Source organism: Oncorhynchus tshawytscha, unplaced genomic scaffold (genome assembly GCF_018296145.1).
Source record: "Oncorhynchus tshawytscha isolate Ot180627B unplaced genomic scaffold, Otsh_v2.0 Un_contig_4965_pilon_pilon, whole genome shotgun sequence".
Lineage (NCBI taxonomy): Eukaryota > Metazoa > Chordata > Actinopteri > Salmoniformes > Salmonidae > Oncorhynchus > Oncorhynchus tshawytscha.
The window spans coordinates 64,439-92,086 of NW_024609362.1; the positions used below are offsets into that span (position 1 = coordinate 64,439).

The following is a 27,648-nucleotide window of genomic DNA, read 5'->3' on the forward strand; positions in this document are numbered from 1 at the left end:
AATCATATTGCAAGTGCACGTGCATTTGCAATATGGTTCAATGCATTTACCATATGAAATTTGACATGCTCAAAAATGCAAAATTGACTGGCCTGATGAACACAGGATGGCCGAGCAGTGATAGTTGTTCCTTTCCATCACTCGTTGTGTTGATTTCATCATGTCCATTTGGTGATGTCTTTTCACATACAATCATATTGCAAGTGCACGTGCATTTGCAATATGGTTCAATGGGCATTTACCATATGAAATTTGACATGCTCAAAAATCATGCAGAAATGCAAAATTGACTGGCCAGATGAACTCGGGATGGCCTGGCAGTGATAGTTGCTCCTTTCCATCGCTCGTTGTGTTGACTTCATCCTGTCCATTTTGTGATGTCTTTTCACATACAATCATATTGCAAGTGCACGTGCATTTGCAATATGGTTCAATGGGCATTTACCATATGAAATTTGACATGCTCAAAAATGCAAAATTGACTGGCCTGATGAACACAGGATTGCCGAGCAGTGATAGTTGTTCCTTTCCATCACTCGTTGTGTTGATTTCATCATGTCCATTTGGTGGTGTTTTTTCACTATAGAATCATATTGCAAATGCACGTGCATTGTTGTGCAACTGGTAACCCAAAAATAAAAATATGGTTGTAAATGCATTTACCGGGACTCCTATTGTCCATGCCCGCTATGGGAGTACCCTACTACGACCCTCTATCCATGGGGGCCGCCCTGAGTGCTTTATGGACTGTTTAAAATAGGCACCTGGTAACCCAAAAATAAAAATATGGTTGTAAAATGCAAGCGAGCTACGGTCAAGCGGGATATCTCGTTGAACTCGGCACGGCCTAGGGATTATGGTAATGCCATTGCCTGCTCTCTGTGTCTTTAAGCACCGCACTTTGTCACTCCATCCTTGCTGTGTGTGTGTGTGAGAGCTTTTCTTTGACATCTGTTGGGAGAAATGACTGACTTACAGTTTATGGGGATTGCCTAATCACACATATGAAGTTTTGAAAAGATCTGACCTTTTTAACCCTTGGAAACTGCCACTATGACATCATTTAAGGCACTTCCGGTTGGCACAGGAAGCTATAAATAAACCCATATCCTGATTGGGGTATGCCTTTACAGAATCCTGAGTTTTAAGTCTTTACGTTAAGAACTGAGTTATTTACAGAGGGTTTAGTGAGTGTGTGTTATTTCAGAAAATCATAGAAAATCACAGAAATCTCGCAGAGCTCCGCAGCACACTTTAAAAAGATTCGTAAGAACACCCTGCAACTGGATCTGTAACCGTTGAAAAAAAAAAAACACCTATCCGTGAACATCACCAATCTGTCATTGTACGATTTCTCTTAAAATGACGATAGATAAATGGCTGGTTCTTTTTTATTGACACCGGAGGCTCCTTGACTTTGACATGAAGTGGAAAAATAATTTCTCTATTTTCATTTTGGACCTTTAATCCCAGATAAATGGCCATAACTCAAAAACCGTTGAGGCCTGGACGCCATCTTGTTCGGGGCCAACTGCCCATTATGCCAAACCTACGCTCACCGAGTTTCGGCTTCGAAATATTTTCCGTTTTCGAGATAAGGCCCGTCGTGAATCGTGATGTTTTGTCCGATAGCAATATGATTGCTTATGCCCCCTGTGGGATATTCTGGGACAGTGGAAAAATGACCAAAATCTTATTATTTTTGTGAAACGGAAACCGAATGTCCGACAAAGTTCATTTGATGACTTCCTGGTAGGTCCGGCCCTGCCGCTCGGCCCGACGCCGTCCGCGAATTTTAAAAACGTTTTCGGACGTCTAGTAAGGGACCGTACATTTGCAATGTGGACTTTCTCACTAACCATACGGCAAATGCCGAAATGTTCCCTTAAGGTATGTGAATGCCCTATCAACCAGATTACGCTTTCTACGTTCCCCAAGGTGTCTACAGCATTGTGACATAGTTTTATGCATTTATGTTGAAGAATACCCGTAGGCGGCTTCATTACGCAAGTGGTCACCTGATGCTCCCGGAGAAATTCTTGTGTAAAATACAGAGGTAGCCATTATTCCAATCGCTTCTACTGAGAAACCAATTGTCCCGGTTGATATATTATCGAATAGATATTTGAAAAACACCTTGAGGATTGATTATAAACAACGTTTGCCATGTTTCTGTCGATATTATAGAGCAAATTTTTTGAATATTTTTCAGGGCGTTGTCGTGACCGCAATTTCCGGTCGATTTCTCAGTCAAACGTGAAGAACAAACGGAGCTATTTCGCCTACAAAAATAATATTTTGGTAAAAAATGAACTTTGGCTATCTATCTGGGAGTCTCATGAGTGTGAGTGAGTGAAAACATCCGAAGTTCATCAAAGGTAAACGATTTAATTTGATTGCTTTTCTGATTTTCGTGACAAGGTTGCCTGCTGCTAGCAAGGCATAATGCTATGCTAGGCTATCGATAAACTTACACAAATGCCTTTGTCTAGCTTTGGCTGTCAAGCATATTTTTCATATTGAAAATCTGAGATGACAGGGTGATTAACAAAAGGCTAAGCTGTGTTCCAATATATTTCACTTGTGATTTTCATGAATAGGAATATTTTCTAGGAAGCTTTATGTCCGTTGCGATATGCTAATTAGTGTCAGATGATGACAACGGTCCCATTCACGGGATGGGGTGTCACTAGAGGTTTACTTACCCTTGGCCTCTTGCCACCATTATCTTTCTGTCTTAATTCTTGACACAAATGCATGTGTGGTACAAATGCATGCATGATACTCATGGGACTACACAATGGCTCTCCCCAAGCCTATAATGGCACAGACATATACAATACAATACCAGCCTTAACGCTCGTCGACCAAGCAATGACTTCCTTCAGGCCTACAACTGCACGACATACATAATGCATTTGCATGTCTCAGTGCTAGTCACAGGACCAGGTAATGAATTCCCTCAGGCCACTAACAACAGCACAGGCATACATTTTCCGCTGACATTCTTGTTATTGCATGTCTAGTGATTAACTCCATGCTGACCATCTCCTGAGCTCAGCCTTTCTTATCCATAAACATGTCTATTAATTAACCCTATGTTGTCTGACTCAATACTGCTGGGGGAACAGTCTAAATACTGGAAAATCAACCATCGTCATGAATTTTCACCTACAATAGTGATCCTTCATTGTAGGATAGTGTCTGTCCAGTTCCTGTCAGTGTTGCCAACTCCTCAGTAAGGAAAGTAGCTATTGGCTGTTCTAAAAGTCGCTAGATGTCGCTAAATGACGGCATCACCTAATTTGCATAATTGGCCATGTGCATGTAATTGTGATGGACGCTGTAGGAGAGAGGAATAACGTTGTGGGAGAGACAATAACATCTACTAAACATGTAAATGTGACCAATAACATCTACTAAACATGTAAATGTGACCAATAACATCTACTAAACATGTGAGTGTGACCAATAACATCTACTAAACATGTGACTGTTACAATTAGATTTGATGATATACACAAAGCAAATGGAAGAGGCTAAAATTAGATGAAATGGATATTTACCCCTAATATTTACAACAAATGGAGGTACAAGGGTCTTAAAGAGATGCTCCACTACTTTTAAGAAAGTATTCTCTAAACCTCCCACTTTGGGCTGGAGTTTTCAATGTGTATGTGACCCCTCTTTCGTCAGGCAGCTTTGTTCTGACTTGAACTAGGATAGTACTGTGAAGACCGACGCTGGAGACGAGAAGCAAGTAAGGGTGTGAACATTTAATAACCAACGGACAGAAACAGAATACGGACATCAGACAAAACAAGAACAGCATCTGGACAAGGGAAACGCAAACGACAATAACGGTGACACAGGGAAGAGAACTGAGAAACAGACAGATATAGGGGACGTAATAAACCAGGTGATTGAGTCCAGGTGAGTCCACTATATATATATATATATATATATATATATATATATAGACAGTACCAGTCAAACGTTTGGACACACCTACTCATTCAAAGGGTTTTTCTTTATTTTTACTATTTTCTACATTTTAAAATAATAGTGGAAGACATCAAAACTATAAAATAACACATATGGAATGATGTAGTAACCAAAAAAGTGTTAAACAAAATATATTTGAGATTCTTCAAAGTATTTGCATTCTCTCAACCAGCTTCATGAGGTAGTCACCTGAAATTACTTTCAATTAACAGGTGTGCCTTGTAAAAAGTTAATTTGTGGAATTTCTATTCTCCTTAATAAGTTTGAGCAAATTAGTTGTGTTGCGACAAGGTAGGGGTGGTATACAGAAGATAACCCTATTTGGTAAAAGACCAAGCCAATATTATGGCAAGAACAGCTCAAGAACAGCTCAAATAAGCAAAGAGAAATTACAGTCTATCATTACTTGAAGATGCAGAACATTTCAAGAACTTTAAAAACATTTTCAAGTGCAGTCTCAAAAACCATCAAGCTCTATGATGAAACTGGCTCTCATGAGGAATGCCACAGGAACGGAAGACCCAGAGTTACCTCTGCTGCTGAGGATAAGTTCAGTCGCGTTAACTGCACCTCAGATTGCAGCCCAAATAAATGCTTCACAGAGTTCAAGTAACAGACACATTTTAACATCAACTGTTCAGAGGAGACTGCATGAATCAGGCCATGATGGTCAAATTGCTACAAAGAAACCACTACTAAAGGACACCAATAAGAAGAAGAGACTTGCTTGGGCCAAGAAACATGAGCAATGGATATTAGACCGGTGGAAATTATTAAAAGAAACAAAATAATTTATATAATTTAAGGTATTTACACACAAACTGGTAAATAAAACTACATGTTCTTATCCCTCACACTCACTCACACATTTAAGAGTCAACTACTTTTATGATTCCATTTAAGCAATGGTGGAAAAAGTACACAATTCTCAAGTAAAAGTAAAGATACCTTCATAGAAAATGACCCAGGAAAAAGTGAAAGTCGCCCAGTAAAATACTGCTTGAGTAAAGGTCTTAAAGTATTTGCTTTAAAATTTTAAGAATGCTTATAATTTATATAATTTATATAATTTAATTTATATATAATTTAATAATTTTAATTTTAATTTTTACTTAAGAAAATTAAAATAATAAATCCTTTCAAATTATATTAAGAAATTAAGAAACAGAAGCACGATTTTCTTGTCTGTTACATTTACGGAAAGCCACGGGGACTCCTTCCCTCAGACATCATTTACAAACTGAGTTTGTTTCGAGAGTCCGTCAGATCAGAGGAAGTAGAGATGACCAAGGATGTTCACTTGATAAGAGCGTGAATTGGACCATATTCCTGTCCTGCTAAGTATTCTAAATACTTTTGGGTGTCAGGGAAAATGGATGGAGTAAACTGTACATTATTTTCATTAGGAATGTAGTGAAGTAAAAGTAGTCAAAAATATAAATAGTAAAGTACAGATACCCCAAAAAACTGCATAAGTAGTACTTTTTTTAATTTTTATACCAATTGTTCGCCACCTTACGGGACTCCCAATCACGTCCGGTTGTGATACAGCAATCCTAAGTAGTATTTTTACTTAAGTACTTCACACCACTGTGTCCACCAGAATATACAGTAAGACAATTTTTCAGATCAATCAGTGTGATTTTGAACCAGCCTTCTACATTGAACACATTATCCTGTTATTATAAATTATCTTCACCAGATCTCAAACCAGCCTTCTACATTGACACATTATAGTGTTATTATAGAACATTATCTTCACCAGATGTCAAACCTCTTGTCTGTCAGGAAGGATCTTCTGTCCTGGATTCTGTTGTTGAAGAGTCTATAAAACATGATTATTATGAATCATTATTACATCATTAGACACCAAATCTCCATCCTCCAACAGTTGCCCCCAGAAACAGACTCATATGATCTCACACACACACATGCTCTGCTCACCGTCACACACACACCCTTACCGTATGGTGTGTATTGAAGTGTTGGTAAAGACCAGTTGGAGAATTCTGTCAGTCAGAGCATCAGTGATGTAATTGTGGCTCAGGCTACAACACAGAGATAGAGACACACAGAGAGAGAGAGAGAGACAGAGACACACAGAGAGAGAGAGAGACAGAGACACACAGAGCGAGAGAGAGAGACAGAGACACACAGAGCGAGAGAGAGAGACAGAGACACACAGAGAGACAGAGAGACAGAGAGACAGAGAGACAGAGAGACAGAGAGACAGAGAGACAGAGAGAGAGATCAGACATTTGTCATGCAGTCACATGGACACACACACAGAAAGCCACTCACTCCAGGACTTGTACTTTATGCAGGTGTGTGATCAGGGACTGTAGCTGGTGGTCTGTGAGTTGACAGTGGCTGAGGTCCAGTTTTGACAGACCCTCTGAGTGTTCCAGAACCAGGGCCAGAGATCCACAGGACTTCTGGTCCAGCCTGGTCTCACTGAGGTCCAGCTCCCCATCCAGGGCTCTGCACAGGGACTCTGCGTGCCTCAGCAGCCCCTCTTCAATCCCCTCACGCACAAGGTCCAGCAGCTGAAGTAGCAGAGCTTTGCTGGGACTGAGAGGACAAGAAGCAGAGTTAACATTATGACACAGAGTAGGTTTAACTCCTACTGATAAACTAGTTGGTCAAATGTTTGCCTTTGTGTGTCTAACCTCAGCTTCACAATATGAAGGATGGGAAGCAGCTCCCTCAGTGCTCTGTCCTCCACCTCACAGTCTCTTAGGATGAGCTGGACCTGGTTCTGGACCAGCTGGGTGCTGTGTTGATTCTGCTTCAGAACAGAGTGGATGGCCCTGCAGTGGTCAATGGTCAGACACAGAGCCTCCCCCTGGTCCTGAGCTGACAGGTCCACAGAGGAGGAGCAGGAGAAGTCCAGCCTGAAGTGCAGAGACCTGAGCAGCCATACTGCGGTTGGTAATGATGATGGTCCCCCCTGCTGGACCTGAGAGGCAGCACAGCACTGGAGGAAACTCAGCAGTAACCTCCTGTCAACACTACAGAGAGAGAGACTTATTTACACGACATCACGCATTAAAACACTGATAAAGACAATACAACTCTGTTAGTCTGGTCAACTCCCAGGCGATCCCCTTCAATTCTACCCCTAGCTGAGGTAAACCTCTTCGGGCTAGGGGGCAGTATACGGACGTTTGGAGAGCTGGTGTGCCCAAAGTAAGATTCCTGTTTCTCAGACTCAGAAGCTAGGATATGCTTACAATTGGTGGATTTGGATAGACATTCTACAGTTTCCAAAACTGTTAAAGTAATGTCTGTGAGTATAACAGAACTGATATGGCAGGCGAATATCTGAAGAAAATCCGACCAGAAAAAAAATAAATTAAATCACAGGCTTTTATTTCGTAAAGCTTTAGAAATCGCCTATGTCCGTTCACCAGATTGCAATTGATAAAGCTTTCACTAGTTGTTTGTTTGTTTGTTGTCAACTGTCATTATTCAAGGTTTTGAGGCTATTATTTTGAAAAAATGAATTTTGACTTACAGTGTGATGACTGTTAGGGTCACATCAGTGGTTTTGTGCACAATGGAGGAGACGCGTACTTGCTAATTTGGCGTTCATATTGAACACAGTCCTTTTGTCACGACTTCCACCCGAAGTCGGCTCCTCTCTTTGGGTGCCGTTTGGCGGTCAACGTCACCGGCTTACTAGCCATCGCTGCTCCATTTTTCTATTATCCATTTGTTTTGTCTTTTTCCCTGCACACCTGGTTTACATTCCCAATCTGATCCAACATCTTGGTGCCATGTCCGCTGCGCCTCGACCAACGCAACCGGAGTTACCTCTACCCATTCCTCCTGGATCCAGTTCCAGTGGCATGCGTCTCTCCCAGGGATGGGACGGCAGCCCGGAGCCAGGGGTTCATATTACAACTGGACCTGTACCTGGCCACCATTCACCCAGCTCCCTCGGGAAGTACTCGTCTCATGTCTCTCGGGGAGAGCTCTGGAGTGTGGGGAGTGGCGGCGTTGGACCACTTCGAAGAGCGGCTTCGACTTGAGACGGAGCCCTGGAATTCCAGACCTTAGCTGCCGGAGCAGGATGGAACGACAGGGCCCTTATCGACCATTACCGATGCAGCCTGCGCGAGGACGTCAGACGAGAGTTGGCCTGCAGGGATGCCACCATCACCTTTGACCAACTGGTGGATCTGTCCATCCGGTTGGATAACCTGCTGGACACCCACGGACGTCCAGAGAGGGCTCTGTTGGTTCCATCTTCCAACACCACCGCTCCGGTGGAACTGGGAGGGGCTGTGCGTAGCGAGGCTGGAGGAGGGGCCTTCACGTGCAGCATCTGTGGCCGCAGAGGGCACACTGCCGGTCGGTGCCGGGTTGGTCCCTCTGGGAGTCGAGGCAGCAGGCAGGGCACTTTGGCGTCACCCCAGGTGAGTCTGCACCACTCTCATCCAGAGTCCTCTGTTAACCAACTGTTTGTACCTGTTTGATTTCCAGATTTTTTTGCCGCATGAGGCACTCGTCGATTCAGGCACGGCTGGGAATTTTATCAACAGAGCACTCGCCCTTAGTGTAGGGATTATTATTATTATTCCTGTGGTTAGACCTTTCCCAGTATACGCTCTGGATAGTCGATCAATGGAGTCCGGGCAGATCAGGGAAGCTACTAGCTACTATCTCCCTGGCCTAGGTGACACAGGGAAGGCACGAGGAGAGAATCAGTCTCTTTCTCATAGACTCTCCTGTGTTTCCAGTGGTACTGGGCATTCCCTGGATAGCTCGTCATGACCCCATTTCATGGCAACAGAGGGCTCTCACAGGGTGTTTGCGAGAGTGATCGGGGAGGTGTGTAGTGGTTTCCGTTGGTGCTACCACAGTGAAAAGTCCAGATCAGATCTCCACTGTGCGCATTCCCCCCGAATATGCCGATTTGGATCTCGCCTTCTGTACAGAGATGGCGACTCAGTTACCACTCCATCGACGGGGCGATTGTGCGATAAATCTCCTGGTAGACGCTGCTCTTCCCAGGAGTCACGTGTATCCTATATCGCAAGCGGAGACGGTGGTTATGGAGACATACAGTGGGGAGAACAAGTATTTGATACACTGACGATTTTGCAGGTTTTCCTACTTACAAAGCGTGTGATTTTTAAGTAATTAATTAGCATTTTATTGCATGACATAAGTATTTGATACATCAGAAAAGCAGAACTTAATATTTGGTACAGAAACCTTTGTTTGCAATTACAGATATCATATGTTTCCTGTAGTTCTTGACCAGGTTTGCACACATTATAGCAGGGATTTTGGCCCACTCCTCCATACAGACCTTCCCCAGATCCTTCAGGTTTTGGGGCTGTTGCTGGGCAATATGGACTTTCAGCTCCCTCCAAAGGTGTTCTATTGGGTTCAGGTCTGGAGACTGGCTAGGCCACTCCAGGACCTTGAGATGCTTCTTACGGAGCCACTCCTTAGTTGCCCTGGCTGTGTGTTTCAGGTCGTTGTCATGCTGGAAGACCCAGCCACGACCCATCTTCAATGCTCTTACTGAGGGAAGGAGGTTGCTGGCCAAGATCTCGCAATACATGGCCCCATCCATCCTCCCCTCAATACGGTGCAGTCGTCCTGTCCCCTTTGCAGAAAAGCATCCCCAAAGAATGATGTTTCCACCTCCATGCTTCACGGTTGGGATGGTGTTCTTGGGGTTCTACTCATCCTTCTTCTTCCTCCACACACGACGAGTGGAGTTTAGACCAAAAAGCTCTATTCTTGTCTCATCAGACCACATGACCTTCTCCCATTCCTCCTCTGGATCATCCAGATGGTCATTGGCAAACTTCAGACGGGCCTGGACATGCACTGGCTTGAGCAAGGTGACCTTGCGTGCGCTGCAGGATTTAAACCCATGACGGTGTAGTGTGTTACTAATGGTTTTCTTTGAGACTGTGGTCCCAGCTCTCCTCAGGTCATTGACCAGGTCCTGCCGTGTAGTTCTGGGCTGATCCCTCACCCTCATCCCTCACTCATGATCATTGATACCCCACGAGGTGAGATCTTGCATGGAGCCCAAGACCGAGGGTGATTGACCGTCATCTTGAACTTCTTCAATTTTCTAAGAATTGCGCCAACAGTTGTTGCCTTCTCACCAAGCTGCTTGCCTACTGTCCTGTAGCCCATCCCAGCCTTGTGCAGGTCTATAATTTTATCCCTGATGTCCTTACACAGCTCTCTGGTCTTGGCCATTGAGGAGAAGTTGGAGTCTGTTTGATTGAGTGTGTGGACAGGTGTCTTTCATGCAGGTAACGAGTTCAAACAGGTTCAGTTAATACAGGTAATGAGTGGAGAACAGGAGGGCTTCTTATTAAAGATAAACTAACAGGCCTGTGAGAGCCGGAATTCTTACTGGTTGGTAGGTGATCAATTACTTATGTCATGCAATAAAATGCTAATTAAATGCAAATTAATTACTTAAAAATCATACAATGTGATTTTTCTTTTTGTTTTAGATTCCTTCTCTCACAGTTGAAGTGTACTTATGATAAATATTACAGACCTCTACATGCTTTGTAAGTAGGAAAAATCGGCAAAATCGGCAGTGTATCAACTACTTGTTCTCTCCACTGTACTTATTCTTTCGAGATTAGAAAGTTTGTCAGATCTGTTACATACCTGTAATTGTAAAAATATGTATGTATCTGAATCCCTGCGTCAGGGGTATATTTGGTCCCCCACTTCACCCTTCTCCTCCAGTTTATTTTTTGTGAAAAAGAAGTCTGCGTCCGTGCATTGATTATAGAGGTCTCAAAATCACTGTGAGATACAGTTACAGTTACCACGGCGATTGAGTCAATGCACGGGGCACACTTTTTCACTAAACTGGATCTCAGGAGTGTGTACAACCTGGTGCGTATCCAGGAGGGAGACGAGTGGAAGACGACGTTTAGTACCACCTCAAGGCATTATGGGTACCTCGTCATGCCGTATGGGTTGATGAATGCTCCATCAGTCTTCAAATCCTTTGTAGACGAGACAGGGACCTGCACGGGCAGGGTGTAGTGCTGTATATCGATGACATTCTAATATACTCCGCTACACGTGCCGAGCATGTGTCCTTGGTGTGCAGGGTACTTGGACGACTGTTGGAGCATGACCTGTCCGTCAAGGCTGAGAAATGCCTGTTCTTTCAGCAAGCAGTCTACTTCCTAAGGGACCGCATTTCAACCGTGCGTAATTAGCCAACTCCCAACACGGTAAAGGAGGTGCACCGATGTTTAGTGTTTGCCAATTACTACTGGAGATTTATCCAGGATTTTGGCCAGGTGGCTGCTCCCATTACCTCACTACCGAAGGGGGTCAGGTACGGCTGCAGTGTTCGGTTGAGGCGGACAGAGCTTTTGGGCAACTAAGGGCTCTGTTTACCTCGGCTTCCATGCTGGCCCATCTGGATTCCTCTTTGGAGTTCATAGTGGAGATCAACGCGTCTGAGCCTGGGATAGGAGGAGTGCTCTCTCAGCATTCGGGCATGCCATCGAAGCTCCGCCCCTGTACTTTCTTCTTGAAGAAGCTCAGCCCGGCGGAAACTATGATGACCGGAGTTGTGTGCTGTAGTTAAAGCTTTGAAGGCATGGAGACCTTGGCTTGAGGGGGCTAAACACCCTTTCCTCATCTGGACTGACCACCGCAACCTGGAGTACATCCGGGCAGTGAGGAGACTGAATCCTCATCAGGCAAGGTGGGCCATGTTCTTTACCCTGTCCTACAGACTTGGTTCCCAGAATGTTAAGGCAGACGCACTGCCCCGACTGTATGACGCAGAGGAGCGGTCCATAAATCAGACTCCCATACTCCAGGCTTCCTGCTTGGTTGTTCCGGTCATCTGGGAGCTGGACGTGGACATTGAGCAGGCATTGCGTACAGAGCCCGCTCCCTCCCAGTGTCCCGTCGGGCGTCTGTACGTTCCGTCTGCTGTCCGGGACCAGTTTATCTATTGGGCCCACACGTCACCCTTCTCTGGTCATCCGGGGATCGGTCGGATGGTGCGCTGTCTAACTGGGAAGTACTGGTGGCCCACCTTGGCAAAGGATGTGAGGGTTTATGTTTCCTGCTGCTCGGCAGTGTAAGGCTCCTACACTTCGCCCAGTGTAAGGCTCCTAGATACCTGCCCAGAGGTAAGCTACATCCCTTAGCCATTCCACAACGGCCTTGGTCACATCTGTGGAAGTCCTGTCATCTCCTCCCTCGATACCAACGGCTCTACAGACTGTGGACAGACCCTGTTTACAAACGTCTTCTGGCACTACGGGTGCCTGAGGATATAGGGTCTGATCGAGGTCCCCAGTTCACTTCGAGAGTCTGGAGGGCGTTCATGGAACGTCTGGGGGTCTCGATTAGTCTCACCTCAGGTTTTCACCCTGAGAGTAATGGGCAGGTGGAAAGAGTGAACCAGGATGTGGGCAGGTTCATGCGGTCCTATTGCCAGGACCGGACAGGGGGAGTGGGTGGCGTTCGTGCCCTGGGCAGAGATGACGCAGAACTCGCTCTGCCACTCCTCCACTAACCTCTCCCCCTTTCAATGTGTATTGGGGTACCAACCGGTTCTGGCACCATGGCATCAGAGTCAGACCGAGGCTCCCGAGGTGGACGATTGGTTCAGACGAGCAGAGGAGACAGGGGAAGCCGCCCATGGTCACGTCACCGCAGTGAGGCCCCGGTGTTCGCACCGTGGGACCGGGTCTGGCTCTCGACCCGAAATCTGCCCCTCCTCCTGCCCTGCCGGAAGCTGGGTCCGCGGTTTGTGGGGCCATTTAAAGTCCTTAGGAGTGTGAACGAGGTTTGTTATAGGTTACAGCTTCCCCCCGATTACCGTATTAACCCCTCGTTCCATGTGTCTCTCCTCAGGCTGGTGGTGGCTGGCTCCAGGAGTTTGAGGTGTGGGAGGTTCCTCCACCCCATTTGGACATCCATGGGGCTCCAGCGTACTCTGTCCGTTCTATCCTGGATTCGAGGCATCGGGTGAGGGGCCTTCAGTACCTCGTGGAGTGGGAGGGGTCCAGAGGAGAGGTGCTGGGTGCTGGTGGCAGATGTGTTGGACCCTGAACTTCTACAGGAGATCCATCGTCATCGGCCGGATCTCCCTGCGCCTCGCCCTCCGGGTCATCCCCGAGGCCGGTGTCAGCGTGCCGCTGGAGTCATGCGTCAAGGGGGAGGGGTACTGTCACGACTTTCACCAAAGTCAGCTCCTCTCCTTGTTCAGGCAGCGTTCGGCGTCAACGTCATTGGCTTTCGCCGCTCCATTTTTTTATTATCCATTTGTTTAGTCTTTTTCCCCTGCACACCTGGTTTACATTCCCAATCACACTGCATGTATTTATTCCTCTGTTTCATGTCATTGTGTGTGACTGCTTTATGTAGTGCTTGTTGCACGTTCGTTCTGGTGCACGTCGGGTTTTTTGTGCCCATATTTTGATTTATATTAAACTGCTAATCACTGCCACCAGTTAGAGCATCTGCTACACCTTTCCGTATGAAATATGATAATTTATTTACATTTTAGACAACCTGAGGGTGATATAGACACGTTGTTTGACTTGTTTCGACGAAGTTTGCTGGTAGCTTTTAGAACTTCTTTGTCTGCATTTTTCAATGAGAGAAACCGGTGGATTACTGAGTCAAGCGTGCCAGCTAAACAGACTTCTTTTGGATTTAAAGAAGGACTTTATCGAACAAAAGGACCATTTGTGATGTTTCTGGGAATCGTATGATTGCAACCAGCTGAAGATCTTCAAAGGTAAGTGATACAATTTATCGCTATTTCTGACTTTCGTGATGGCTCTGCTTGGATTGAAACTGAATGTATTGCTTTTGTGTGTCGTCAGATAATTTTCACTGTAAAGCCTATTTGAAATCTGACACAGCGGCTGGATTAACAAGAAGTGTTTTAATGATTTTAAATGATGTAAGACACATGTCATGAAGGTTTAATATTATGAAGTTAGTGTTTTTTGAATTTCGCACTCCGCAATTTACAGGATGTTGTCAAATCGATCCCGTTAACGGGATTCTAGCCGTAGGGAATTGTAGGGGATCCCTAAGAGGTTTTAAGGTTAGTACATTACACTAAGGTTTAGAGGTTAAATTAGAGGTTAAATCAGTCAGGAAGTGGAAAGCCTCATAGTTCTATCCATTCTAGCAGGGTCAAAGAGTGCCAACTGAACCTGAGTTGGGAGACTCTGTCCAGAAGAGGCAGGATGCTCTCTATCTCCCCCGGTGGTATGGAGGTCCACAGCAGGTTGATTTTGACTTGGTGGCTGTGCTGCAGGGTAAAACACAGAGCGGTACAGTCCACTCTGTCCAGCTCTCTGCTGTTCAGGTTGATCCAATGGTCTGAAGAACTCAACAAACTGGACACACAGTCACTGGCTCTGTCATAGATCTGTCTGATGGTGGACTTTACAAAGCTGGAACTGGACCTGAACAAACATGGAGAATGGATTGTTGTGGTGATGTCAAGGTTTTATAAAGGATAACTCACATAGTAACAACTGGATGGATAGAACATTAATAATTAAAGACTATAAATATTGAATCAAGATCTCCCACCTCTTGAATAAAACCCTAATGATATTACAGAGGAAAACTCAGAACAACATGTCACTGGATACAAATAGTTATTTTATTATTTCTAGAAAGTCTGAACAGAGAAAGAAGTTCAACCACCTCTTGAGAGTAACCCTTCCCAGAAAGGGGAGAAGATCTGAGATGTTCTTCTCTAATAGCCGGTTCTTCTTGAGGTCCACAGTGATGTTGTGGGTTGAATGCTGCAGCAGAGAGAGAAGCACTTCCCAGTCCAGCCTGCAGGAGGTCAGGTCTCCACCAACCTTCTCTAGGAACCACTGAGTCAACTCCTTGTCCTGAGCTTCATACACAACTACAGTCAGCTGCTGCAAAGTTTCTGAGTTTAGTCTAGGAGGTTGGAACATACAGGCTGTCAGAAATATGAAGAAAAACACATGAATGAAGTTACTATTTCTACTTTAAAAAAATATCAACTTCAGACTGACCTAAGAGAGAGAGGTCCCTGGTGACACAGCAGTGCAATGAGAGAGTGACCCTGGATCCAGAGGTCAGTCAGGTCCAGACACTGAACCCTCCAGAGTCTCAGCAGGGACACCACATTACTCAGAGCCCTGGATAACACTCTCTCTGGTGTCTGGCTGCTCTTTAGGACCAAGGAGAGTTCTGGGACAGTCAGTGGAGTAGCACCTCTCTCTATTCTCATAACCAGTCTGGACAGTTTCACTGCCACACCCACATTCAGCCTGGAATGAAAAGACAAAACTCAAGTCACAAAACAGACAAACAGACAAACCAGACATTTAGGAAAAAGTGTGATCCAAAAGTTTTGGGACAATGACACATTAGTTGTTGTTTTGACTCTGTACTTTGAATGAGGTTAAAGTGAAATGTGAATAATGATGAGTGAGAACGTTTTTTTAAAAAAGTTAGAGGCACCAATATCATAGCATGCTAACCTCTCACCATTACAATAACATGGAGGGGTTAGCATTTTATATCATACCCCCAAGACATGCTAACCTCTCACCATTACAATAACAGGGAGGGGTTAGCATTTTATATCATACCCCCAAGACATGCTAACCTCTCACCATTACAATAACAGGGAGGGGTTAGCATTTTATATCATACCCCCAAGACATGCTAACCTCTCAACATTACAATAACAGGGAGGGGTTAGCATTTTATATCATACCCCCAAGACATGCTAACCTCTCAACATTACAATAACAGGGAGAGGTTAGCATTTAATATACCAAGACATGCTAACCTCTCACCATAGCATTTGCATTTCTTTGGAGGTTATGATATTTATGTTTCTGTAATTTTCTCACTCATCATTATTCAGGACTATCTGTAACCATGGTAGCATCTACATTAATGTAGAAGTGTTCAGAAACATAAATATTATTTACTTATTTACAATAGAAGTGACTCCAAAATGAGACAATACATGTTGGACAGAAAATAAACTGAAACACAACCAAAACAAACAGCAACAAGTTTGTAGATTCACTTCATTGTGTTCTTGGAAGACCATACTAAATGTTTGATGACTTTAATACAAAATACTTTTGGTTCACTAAAACAGGTGGACTATGTACTAAACAGTTCACCTGACATTGTCACACCCTGATCTGTTTCGCCTCCCAGGAAAGTTCCCGACGGCTCCGTTACCGAGTTCCTCCCGAGAGTCTCCAAAGTTTGCCGATTCATCTCTTCTTCCCGAGCCGATGCAACTAGGCAGGGCCAGCCGAACGGCGATACATACATACGAAGAGTCAGAGAACTTACTCACAACCCTTTTCATGCTGTGGGGGAACCAGTCGAAATCTCTCCAGATACTCATCGACTCTGGGGCCGATGAGAGTTTCATGGACGCTACCCTGGTGTCTGAGCTAAACATCCCCACTCAGCCCCTCTCCATTCCCATGGATGTTAGAGCCCTGGGTAGGCACTCTATAAGCTGGGTCACTCATAATACTCATCAACCTACGGGAACCACAACGATACAATCCAATTCCTGCTAATTAAGTCTCCTCAGGTTCCTGTGGTATTGGGAATATCTTGGCTCCATCGACACAACCAAATCAAATTTCAAAAATCAAATCAAATGTATTTATATATTTATATAGCCCTTCTTACATCAGCTGATATCTCAAAGTGCTGTACAGAAACCCAGCCTAAAACCCCAAACAGCAAGCAATGCAATGCAGGTGTAGAAGCACGGTGGCTAGGAAAAACTCCCTAGAAAGGCCAAAACCTAGGAAGAAACCTAGAGAGGAACCAGGCTATGTGGGGTGGCCAGTCTTCTTCTGGCTGTGCCGGGTGGAGATTATAACAGAACATGGCAAGATGTTCAAATGTTCATAAATGACCAGCATGGTCAAATAATAATAATCACAGTAGTTGTTGAGGGTGCAGCAAGTCAGCACTTCAGGAGTAAATGTCAGTCGGCGATCATTAAGAGTATCTCTACCGCTCCTGCTGTCTCTAGAGAGTTGAAAGCTGTCCTTGAAACAGTCTTGATATGTTCGTCAAAAGAGAGATCAGGGTCCAGAGTAACGCCGAGGTCCTTCACAGTTTTATTTGAGACGACTGCACAACCATCAAGATTAATTGTCAGATTCAACAGAAGTTCTCTTTGTTTCTTGGGAACTAGAACAAGCATCTGTTTTGTCCGAGTTTAAAAGTAGAACGTTTGCAGCCATCCACTTCCTTATGTCTGAAACACAGGCTTCTAGCGAGGGCAATTTTGGTGCTTCGCCATGTTTCATTGAAATGTACAGCTGTGTGTTGTGTCATGTGTTTCAGACATAAGGAAGTGGATGGCTGCAAACAATCAAAGGGTGATTAACAAAAGGCTAAGTTGTGTTTCAAAATATTGCACTTGTGATTTCATGAATATGAATATTTTCTAGTAATATTATTTGACTGTTGCGCTATGCTATTCAGTGGTTGCAGACGGAAATGATCCCGCTACAGGGATTGGTAGCGTCAAGAAGTTAATTATGTGGACAGACCCCGCGGCTACACCCCCGGACGTCGAGACCATCCTTCACACCTCTTGCTTGGCGACGGCACTCAGTTTGGAAGCAGGTCCGGGAAGCGCAGCATTCCCAGCCGAACACCGGAGGGCCCCAGATAATCGGATGTTTGTTCTGACGCTGTCTGCTCCTCCGTCCTGGAGTGGGCTCACTCCTCCAGGATTGCCTACCGCCCGGGCTCCCACTGGACACTGGCCTTTGTGCAATAAAGCTTTTGGTGGCTTACAATGGTTCCTGACGTCTCTGTGTTCTTCGCCACCTGCACGATTTGTGTGCAGAACAAGCTCATCGGCAGAGGTACTGAGACAGACAGGACTGTTGCAGAGGTACTAAGACAGACAGGACTGTTGTAGAGGTACTGAGACAGACAAGACTGTTGCAGAGGTACTGAGACAGACAGGACTGTTGTAGAGATACTGAGACAGACAGGACTGTTGTAGAGGTACTGAGACAGACAGGACTGTTGCAGAGGTACTGAGGGTTCCCTGGGTTTTAGCCCCTGCTCTTCCCGGAGTAAGAGGAAGAGGTCGGTGTACCCTTGGCCCAGATGTTTGTACGCTGTTGTCATACCTGGAAGAGAGCCCGGTCAGCTCTTCTCAAGACCACCTCCAGGTATCAACTACAAGCGGACCTCCCCCGTCTCGAGCAGAGGGTATGGCTGTTCACCCGAGATCTGTCTCTCCAGGTGTAGTCCCGCAAACTTTCACCCCGGTTTATCGGTCCTTTCCCCATCTCCAAGATCATTATCCCCTCTGCTGTTCGTCTTCTGTTGCCCCGTACCCTCCGAATATATCCCACTTTTCATGTTTCTAGGATCAAACCCATGTCTCACAGCCCTTTGTCTCCTGTTTCCAAAGCCGGAAAACCAGGTAGAGCCCATAGAGGTACTGTCACACCCTGATCTGTTTCACATGTCTTTATGATTGTCTCCATGCCCCTCCAAGTGTCACCCATCTTCCCCATTATCCCCAGTGTATTTATGCCTATGTTTTCTGTTCGTCTGTTGCTTGTTAATTTTGTTTGTCAAGTCTACCAGCGTTTTGCCCCTTTCTCCTGTCATTTCTAAAGTTCCTGTTTTCTAGATTTCTCGGTTTGACCATTCCTGCCCTGACCTGCCGTTCGGTACCTTGTCACATCACCCTGGATTATTGAACTCTGCCTGCCCTGACCCCGAGGCTACCTGCCATTTATGTACATTGTCTTACCACCCGAGACTGTCTGCCGTTCTGTACCTTTCGGACTCTGATCTGGATTACTGACCTCTGCCTGGTCTTGACCTGCCTTTTTGCCTGCCCATTATTTTTGTAATAAACTTCTGTGACTTCGACACTTCTGCATCTGGGTCTTCTCCTGAAACGTGATTCCATAATATGCATGACATTTGGTTCTCTAGATGAGCTATTCTGAGTATAAATTTTCAGGTTTCATGTTAGAAGATTTCTGAAAGATAAAATTCACAAGATATCTAAAAGACAAATGGTATGCATCACAAAATGTAGATAAATTCACAATTTCTGTGTGACCTTTGGTAATGTAACATTTGTAATGTCAGGAAATCGGCAGATAAATGTTACCAGATTCGCAAACACTTTAAGTTTTATATGTCAAATGTTTCTACAAGATAATAACCACTAGCATCACATAATCACTAACTACCACACATGTTCAGACTCACCTCAGCTGTGAGATGTAGGGCAGACACTGAAGGAAACTCCTCACTTCACTCTCTTCATCTGACCAGCCCTTCAGCTCTACTGGTTTCTTCTCTGGTTGGAGTTTCAGCACTTCTAGGAGGAGGGAGGCCTTTCTCTCTGAGAGGTCTATGGACCAGACTGCAGGACTGGCTGACTGGTAAACAGGCTGTAATACTGGAAGGAAACTCCTGCCTGTTTGAGTCTCATAGTCCTTCACATGCGAGTACAGATCCAGCAGGAAATCACATTTCTGATTGTGATAAACTTCAGACAGTGACAACACTTTCTCTACAGCTGTTTGTATGGTTCCTCTCTCATGGAGAGCTGCTTGAAGACACAGATTCAGTAGGAATGTCTTCTCTCTATTTCTCGTCTCTATATTATCCTTCAGTGGAAGAAATCTGAACAAACAGTTTAAAACAGAGATGATAAACAGGTGAGTGATGAGGACTGATATGAGTAACAGGGTTGGGGAACTGAAAACTAATAGCACCACATGACTCCCATCTTTTAAAACAATACAACTATGAATTCGAATTTTGTTCAATTTAAATCCCTAGTGAAATAGAGTTTCTACAGCTTCTTCACATGTTAATGTATTAACAAGATAAAGACAGTGTAAAACATGAATACTATCTACACCAGGTTAGTATATATGGACTCTTGTTGGATAAACTCACTCACCTCAGCTGTGAGATGTAGGGCAGACACTGAAGGAAACTCCTCACTTCACTCTCTTCATCTGACCAGCCCTTCAGCTCTACTGGTTTCTTCTCTGGTTGGAGTTTCAGCACTTCTAGGAGGAGGGAGGCCTTTCTCTCTGAGAGGTCTATGGACCAGACTGCAGGAGCTGACTGGTAAACTGGCTGTAATGCCAAAAGGACACTCCTGCCTGTTTGAGTCTCATAGTCCTTCACATGTGAGTACAGATCCAGCAGGAAATCACATTTCTGAATGTGATATACTTCAGACAGTGACAACACTTTCTCTACAGCTGTTTGTATGGTTCCTCGCTCATGGAGAGCTGCTTGAAGGCACAGATTCAGTAGGAATGTCTTTTCTCTCTTTGTCCTCTCTTCAGGGGATCTTCTCTGACCCTGTGGTGGAGTAAAACTGCAAGAACAGTTTAACAACAAATATATGAATATGTGAGAGATATGATATGCATTTCTGATGGTCACATTATGGTGGGTAAAATACAATGACTATCTTTCTAAACTCATCATTCACTTCATTTGTTCCTAAAAATCCTGACCACAAAGTAAGATTGCATCTTTTTAAACAGTAGGTGTATATTTAGGTCATTAAGTTAATTGCAGAAAGCTACAAACTTCCTCTCTAAAGGGAAATACAGGGACAGACAACTACAATCTCCGAACTGTACTGATCCAACTCACCTCAGCTGTGAGATGTAGGGCAGACACTGAAGGAAACTCCTCACTTCACTCTCTTCATCTGACCAGCCCTTCAGCTCTACTGGTTTCTTCTCTGGTTGGAGTTTCAGCACTTCTAGGAGGAGGGAAGCCTTTCTCTCTGAGAGGTCTATGGACCAGACTGCAGGAGCTGACTGGTAAACTGGCTGTAATGCCAAAAGGACACTCCTGCCTGTTTGAGTCTCATAGTCCTTCACATGTGAGTACAGATCCAGCAGGAGATCCCATTTCCGATCCTGATAAACTTCAGACAGTGACAACACTTTCTCTACAGTTGTTTGTATGGTTTCTCTCTCATGGAGGACTGCTTGAAGACACAGATTCAGTAGGAATGTCTTCTCTCTCTTTCTCCACTCTTCAGGGGATCTTCTCTGATACTGTGGTGGAGTAAAACTGCATGAACAGTTGAACAACAAATAGATGAATATGTGAGATATAATCTGCATTTCAGACGGTCACATTATAGCAGGTCAAATAACATGACTATCTTTCTAAACTCATCATCCACTTCAACTGATCCTTATAATCTTCACCACAAAGTAAGATTGTATCTTTTCAAAACAGTATGTGTATGTTTAGGTCATTAAGTTATTGCAGAAAGTGTGGGAGAAATTAGGTACATATATGGATAAATATACTGTGCTATATAAAAGAGGGATGCATTTGCCATTCTGGTAAGGTACATTGTCTATTGTATAGGACAGGAAGCCAGAGTGGGGCCATGGGAGAGGGCAACACATAGACGCCTAGGGCAGCTGGACATACAAAGGTCAGAGGTTGTCTAAGGAGGGGGTCAGCCAAAGGACCAACTGATGGATTACAGACATCAATTACATCACAGGAGACAAGTCTGTTTGATCTTAGACAACCATATGAAGAGAAGGCGACCAGAACAGCTGGGCACCCTAAAGCTAAAGGAGATGAAAGACACATACAAAAAACACACAGAGTTAATTACAGAGATAAAGCAAGCCTATAGCATAGAGGAATGTATGGTATTTTTAGTATAGCTGAGCATACTAAAAACAGAAGAGACACATAGTCTGTTGACCCTAGATAACACACAAACAGGAGAACGCAGTAAGCTGAGTGAAGGGTCAAAGCAAGGGTCTTGTCACCATTAGGATCTAATGGAATGCAGATGTGGGCATTATTGGGCTGAACAAGCAGAATGCACGGATTGGGATGTAACTTAATTTGCATATGGGAGGGACTTATATGGTAGGTGTATAACTCAGAGCGAGGGCTCTGAAAAAGTGTGTGTGTTCCGCGGACCGCTCCAGCTTATGATACTGTTGTATTAAAAGTCTATATTGATTTTCACAAAGTTCTTGGTTGTGTCATATTTGAACCGATTTTCCACTACAAAAGCTACAAACTTCCTCTCTAAAGGGAAATACAGGGACAGACAACTACAATCTCCGAACTGTACTGATCCAACTCACCTCAGCTGTGAGATGTAGGGCAGACACTGAAGGAAACTCCTCACTTCACTCTCTTCATCTGACCAGCCCTTCAGCTCTACTGGTTTCTTCTCTGGTTGGAGTTTCAGCACTTCTAGGAGGAGGGAAGCCTTTCTCTCTGAGAGGTCTATGGACCAGACTGCAGGAGCTGACTGGTAAACTGGCTGTAATGCTGAAAGGACACTCCTGCCTGTTTGAGTCTCATAGTCCTTCACATGTGAGTACAGATCCAGCAGGATGTCATATCTCTCAGTTTGATACACAGAGAACAGTGACAGCAGTGTGTTCACAGTTCTCTGGATTGTTTCTCTGTGATCTAGTGCTGCTTGTAGACACAAATCTAGTAGGACTGCTTTGTCGTCTGTCTCCAGTCTTTCAGGGGATCCTCTCTGATGTTGTAGAGGGGTAAACCTGTGACCCATAAAACATAAGAATGTCTATGTTCAGATAGAAGCAGGGAGAATGTGACTGCTGCCTCTTTAATGGACTCTTGTCTATCTTGTTGTGTTGCTGTAACGTCTTGTTTGAAAAAATGTAAGTATTCTAGAACGCAGACTTTACTGTAGTTAAAAAAACTTTACAGAAATCTAAAGTACTGTAGTCTATAGTAAAGATCGAGGAATACTAGTGTTTGGTATAGTAATCTACAGTGTACCACAGTTTACTACAGAATTCTATAGTAAGTACTGTAGTATTCTAAGTGTTATTATTTGTTCATATTGGCACTCACCTGAGCTTGTTGATATGTGGTAGACACTTTAAGATGGTTTTGCTGAGAGCTTTACTGAGAACAGTTCTCTGATCCCAGTGTAGACAGAGATTAACCCTCTCTAGACTCTGCTTCATCACTTCTTCTGCTCTCTCAAACACTTGTCTTTCCCCCTGGACTGGAAGGTGCAACTCCTTTCCACGGAGACCAAGTAAAGTGGTGAAATCCATCTCTGCCTCACTGCTCAGCAAAGTTGTCCAGAGTTGATAGAGCATTGACGGGTCAGATGAATCATCAGAGGATGGTCTTTAAATAATAGATTATACATTTGATTATATTTCATAGTAGCATGAAACGGAATTATAATTCAGTATCTGAATAGAAGAGAAAATAAGATATATTTTTTTAAAGATGGGTTGCTTCATCCCAATGTATCTTTCTTTTACTGGTTAATTGGCAACAAACTGGTGAATTAAATAACACAAATATTACCCAAGATGTCTGACATTCTTCAGAGAGCCCAGTATCAGCCTTACTCCTTGGTCTGACACAGTGCAGCCATTCAGGTCCAAGCCAACCTTTCTCTCTGCAGACTGACTGGTCACATAAGAGACTGCACAGCACTGGTGAGGATCCAGATGTTCTCCACTCAGGTCTAGATGATAGTCCAGTTTGTCCAGGAGAAGCAGACAGGCCTCAGTAGACTGATATTCATACAAGCACTGACACAAAAACAGAAGATCTTTCTCAGACTCGGGAGCACCACCTTCTGCATGATCTTGGTTTGTTTGAGATGGAAGAAATGTGTTCACCACTTCCTTGAAGAACCAATCTGATGTCTTCTTGATTTGTTCAGCTGGAACTAGACTGTTTACCAATCTAGTATTCCTCTCATTCAGAAGCCCACACAGGAAAGGAATTAAGTGTTTTGTGTGTTTCCATTCTTCAGTCGGGCACTTCTCTAGAACCTCTCTGATTTTGTCTGGATTCTGTAAGAGCCAAAGGGCACCAAAGAACTCCTGCATTGTGTAGTGGAGAAACGCAGCGCAAGTGTCTGATGCAGTGGGCTCAACCTTAACCATAAATGCCCCCAAGAATGCAAAATGGACACTGCCTTCTTCACAACTCAGTGTTGTCAAGTTCATGTTTTTCTCATTTGTTGCATCAAAAGCAATTTCTGCCAAAGACAATATTTTCTCTCTGTTTTTTATGAGACACTTGTTGTGATCTTCCAGTCGTTTGCCACTGTGTTTTTGGATGCAGTGACGGAGGATGTTGATGTACATCTTAGTTGTAGAACATGGCTGCTTAGAATCCGCTCTTGTAGAATAATAACTACAAGCAACAACCATTAGTGCGTACATTGGGACATGGCACAGACTGAACAACTCTAGGTTGTTTAACACACTGCTCAAGGAGTCAGGCTCAGCACTCAGCATCTGTGTTAAATAAGCCCTGATGGATTCATCACTGAACCCTTTCACCTCCACTCTGAACCAGTCTGTGGGCCAGTCTGTCAGGAAGTCTTCAGATTGATCTGGTCTGCATGTGGTCACAATCTTTGCGTCAGGGAGGAGGTTCTCCACAAGGTCCTTTACTACCGACAGAGAGGAGAGGTCTGTGATTCCATCAAATATGAGGACAACGTTTTCACAGTTCTTCTTAATATCCTGTAACACTTCTTCTTTACTGTCTTTTGGCTCACTGTACATGTTAAAGAGAAGGTCCTCCAGGCTCATGGGTTTTCTGTGTGAAATGTCTCTCACCTCAAAATAAAACATGTAATCTAGTTCTCTGTGATCTTTCTCTGCCCAGAGGTTCAACATTTGATGGGATACTGATGTTTTTCCAATTCCAGGTTTTCCAACCAGGAGGATTTTTTCATGTGTTTTAAGCAGCTCAGTAGGGGATGTTTCCTGTTTGGCCATGGGGATGAAGCTCTTTAGTTTTTTAGGGCGAGCTTTCTTGAATCTTTTGCTTTTCACTTTAATTTTAGAGTCAGATGAATGCACATGTGTATCTAACACAAGAGGGGTGTAAGAGAAAGTCCCCCCATTTCTACATCTATCTGGTAGGAGACTACAGCTATGTTTCCATGCATCCTCTGTGATCTTCCGTGCTTTACATTTCAGCTGTGTCTGATATCCGTGACAGGGTTTTGAACCTAAAATAAGGGTATTAAGGGAAGAGTAACTGTGCCAACAAATCAAAGCCAATCTAAAGGACGAGAGAAAATCAGAAAACTACAAGGACACACTGGTAGATCTTCATAGATTGAAGGGGATCTTTTGGGGATAAATGGTCATCAAAAACAAGAAGGACCGAGGGGCAGTAAAAACAAATTTAAATGTATTTATTATGATGGCATGTTTAACAGAATATCATCTATAAAAACTTTGACACATTTCAGCATAGCCTTCGTCAAGATGACACAGATCTCTACTGAACATGCCATCATAATGAAGGCTTTTTTTACTTCATGAAAAGTGCATTGGTCTTCTTTGTTCTTGATGAACAATCTTAAAAGGTACATTAACCTCATCAATGTGCGCTTCAAATAGCTTCCCCAGCAGCATGGAACCAAAGGAATGGTGTCAAAAGTACAAACCCTGTTCACGGAGTACACATAGTAAGCTAAATTAACCTAAAATAATATTTGAAAGACACGTTTTAACAGGTATGCTATTTTCAGCCAATTGTATACTATATAGTGTACTAATAGGACACTATACAATCGCTTACCAACAAAGTAGTCTGTCATCTCTGGGTCGTCCTTGAAGGGGAAGTAGCTGATCCATTGCTGTAAGTCAGCGTTGCCTAAGGTCCTCTTCCTTGTGATGTCTAGAATCATCAGTAACTCGTAGCATGCAACCTCTCCTTTGGCCGAGACCCAGTCCAGTATTTTTCTGGTTTGGTCAAAATGGTCAACATCAGCCTGAATTTTACTGACTTCCTCCTCGTGAAGAACCTTGCGCAGGAACAGGTTTTCTACAATGAGGGGCAGATTCTGGAGCCTTCCAATGAGACGTAACCTTCCATTTGTAATGTACTCTAAAGCAGATTGTCTTGTAGAAGCCATGTCTCAGGTTGTTACTGCAACATCACTGGTATGTTTCAACACGTTGGATCTCTAGAAGAAGACAGTACATAGTCAGTCACCCACCAGGTACAACCCTAAATCCGTAAACATGGGCACCCTCATAGATATTATCCTGATCAACTTTCCCTCCAAATACACCTCTGCTGTTTTCAATCAGGATCTCAATGATCACTGCCTCATTGCCTGCATCCGCTATGGGCCCCGGTTAAACGACCACCCCTCATCACTGTCAAACGCTCCCTAAAACACTTCTGCGAGCAGGCCTTTCTAATCGACCTGGCACGGGTATTCTGGAAGGATATTGACCTCATCCCGTCAGTTGAGGAAGCCTGGTCGTTCTTTAAAAGTAATTTCCTCACCATCTTAAATAAGCATGCCCCTTTCAAAAAAATGTAGATCTAAGAATAGATATAGCCCTTGGTTCACTCCTGACCTGACTGCCCTCGACCAGCACAAAAACATCCTGTGGCGGACTGCACTAGCATCGAATAGTCCCCGCGATATGCAACTTTTCAGGGAAGACAGGAACCAATACAAGCAGTCAGTCAGGAAAGCAAAGGCTAGCTTTTTCAAGCAGAAATTTGGATCCTGTAGCTCTAACTCCAAAACTTTTGGGACACTGTAAAGTACATGGAGAATGAGACCACCTCCTCCCGGCTGCCCACTGCACTGAGGCTAGGAAACACTGTCACCACCGATAAATCGAGAATTTCAAAAAGCATTTCTCTACGGCTGGCCATGCTTTCCTCCTGGCTACCCAAACCCCTGTCAACAGCTCCGCACCCCCCGCAGCTACTTGCCCAAACCTCCCCAGCTTCTCCTTCACCCAAAACCATATAGCAGATGTTCCGAAAGAGCTGCAAAACCTGGACCCGTACAAATCAGCTGGGCTAGACAATCTGAACCCTTTCTTTCTAAAATTATCCGCCGCCATTGTTGCAACCCCTAGTACTAGTCTGTTCAACCTCTCTTTCATATCGTCCGAGATCCCTAAAGATTGGAAAGCTGCTGCGGTCATCCACCTCTTCAAAGGGGGAGACACTCTAGACCCAAACTGTTATAGACCTATATCCATCCTGCCCTGCCTTTCTTAAGTCCTCGAAAGCCAAGTTAACACACCGATCACTGACCATTTCGAATCCCACCGTACCTTCTCCGCTGTGCAATCCGGTTTCCGAGCTGGTCACGGGTGCACCTCAGCCACGCTCAAGGTCCAAAACAATTTCATAACCGCCATCAATAAAATACAGTAATGTGCAGCCGTCTTCATCGACCTGGCCAAGGCATTCGACTCTGTCAATCACTGTATTCTTATCGGCAGACTCAATAGCCTTAGTTTCTCAGATGACTGCCTCGCCTGGTTCACCAACTACTTAGCAGACAGAGGTCAGTGTGTTAAGTCGGAGGGCCTGTTGTCTGGACCTCTGGCAGTCTCTATGGGGGTACCACAGGGTTAAATTCTCGGGCCGACTCTTTTCTCTGTATATATCAACGATTTCGCTCTTGCTGCAGGTGATTCCCTAATCAACCTCTATGCAGATGACACCATTTTGTATACATCTGGCCCTTCTTTGGACACTGTGCTAACTAACCTCCAAACGAGATTCAATTTCATACAACACTACTTCCGT

General features: G+C 44.2%; 1 protein-coding gene across 5 annotated transcripts in view; it reads right to left on the reverse strand.

Moving 5' to 3' along the window:
* The window catches only part of LOC112227920, a 44,477-nt gene extending 18,432 nt beyond the window's left edge, over nucleotides 1-26,045 (reverse strand). The window contains exons 1-14 of one of the 5 annotated variants that reach the window (XM_042314999.1): nucleotides 25,660-26,045; nucleotides 23,410-25,081; nucleotides 22,939-23,223; nucleotides 22,191-22,619; nucleotides 20,710-21,138; nucleotides 19,997-20,425; nucleotides 19,294-19,713; nucleotides 15,057-15,314; nucleotides 14,713-14,958; nucleotides 14,211-14,465; nucleotides 6,675-7,016; nucleotides 6,307-6,576; nucleotides 5,970-6,053; nucleotides 5,478-5,830 (exon numbers count right to left, since the gene is read on the reverse strand). In XM_042314999.1, coding sequence (XP_042170933.1) covers nucleotides 5,764-5,830; nucleotides 5,970-6,053; nucleotides 6,307-6,576; nucleotides 6,675-7,016; nucleotides 14,211-14,465; nucleotides 14,713-14,958; nucleotides 15,057-15,314; nucleotides 19,294-19,713; nucleotides 19,997-20,425; nucleotides 20,710-21,138; nucleotides 22,191-22,619; nucleotides 22,939-23,223; nucleotides 23,410-25,081; nucleotides 25,660-25,996 — 5,523 coding nt within the window. In that variant the 5' untranslated portion in view covers nucleotides 25,997-26,045 and the 3' untranslated portion in view covers nucleotides 5,478-5,763. Of the gene's footprint in view, nucleotides 1-5,475; nucleotides 5,831-5,969; nucleotides 6,054-6,306; nucleotides 6,577-6,674; nucleotides 7,017-14,210; nucleotides 14,466-14,712; nucleotides 14,959-15,056; nucleotides 15,315-19,293; nucleotides 19,714-19,996; nucleotides 20,426-20,709; nucleotides 21,139-22,190; nucleotides 22,620-22,938; nucleotides 23,224-23,409; nucleotides 25,082-25,659 lie in introns of those variants that run through there. The other 4 variants (XM_042315000.1, XM_042315003.1, XM_042315002.1 and 1 more) reach the window with 4 other exon arrangements.
* Nucleotides 26,046-27,648: the final 1,603 nt, after the last annotated feature.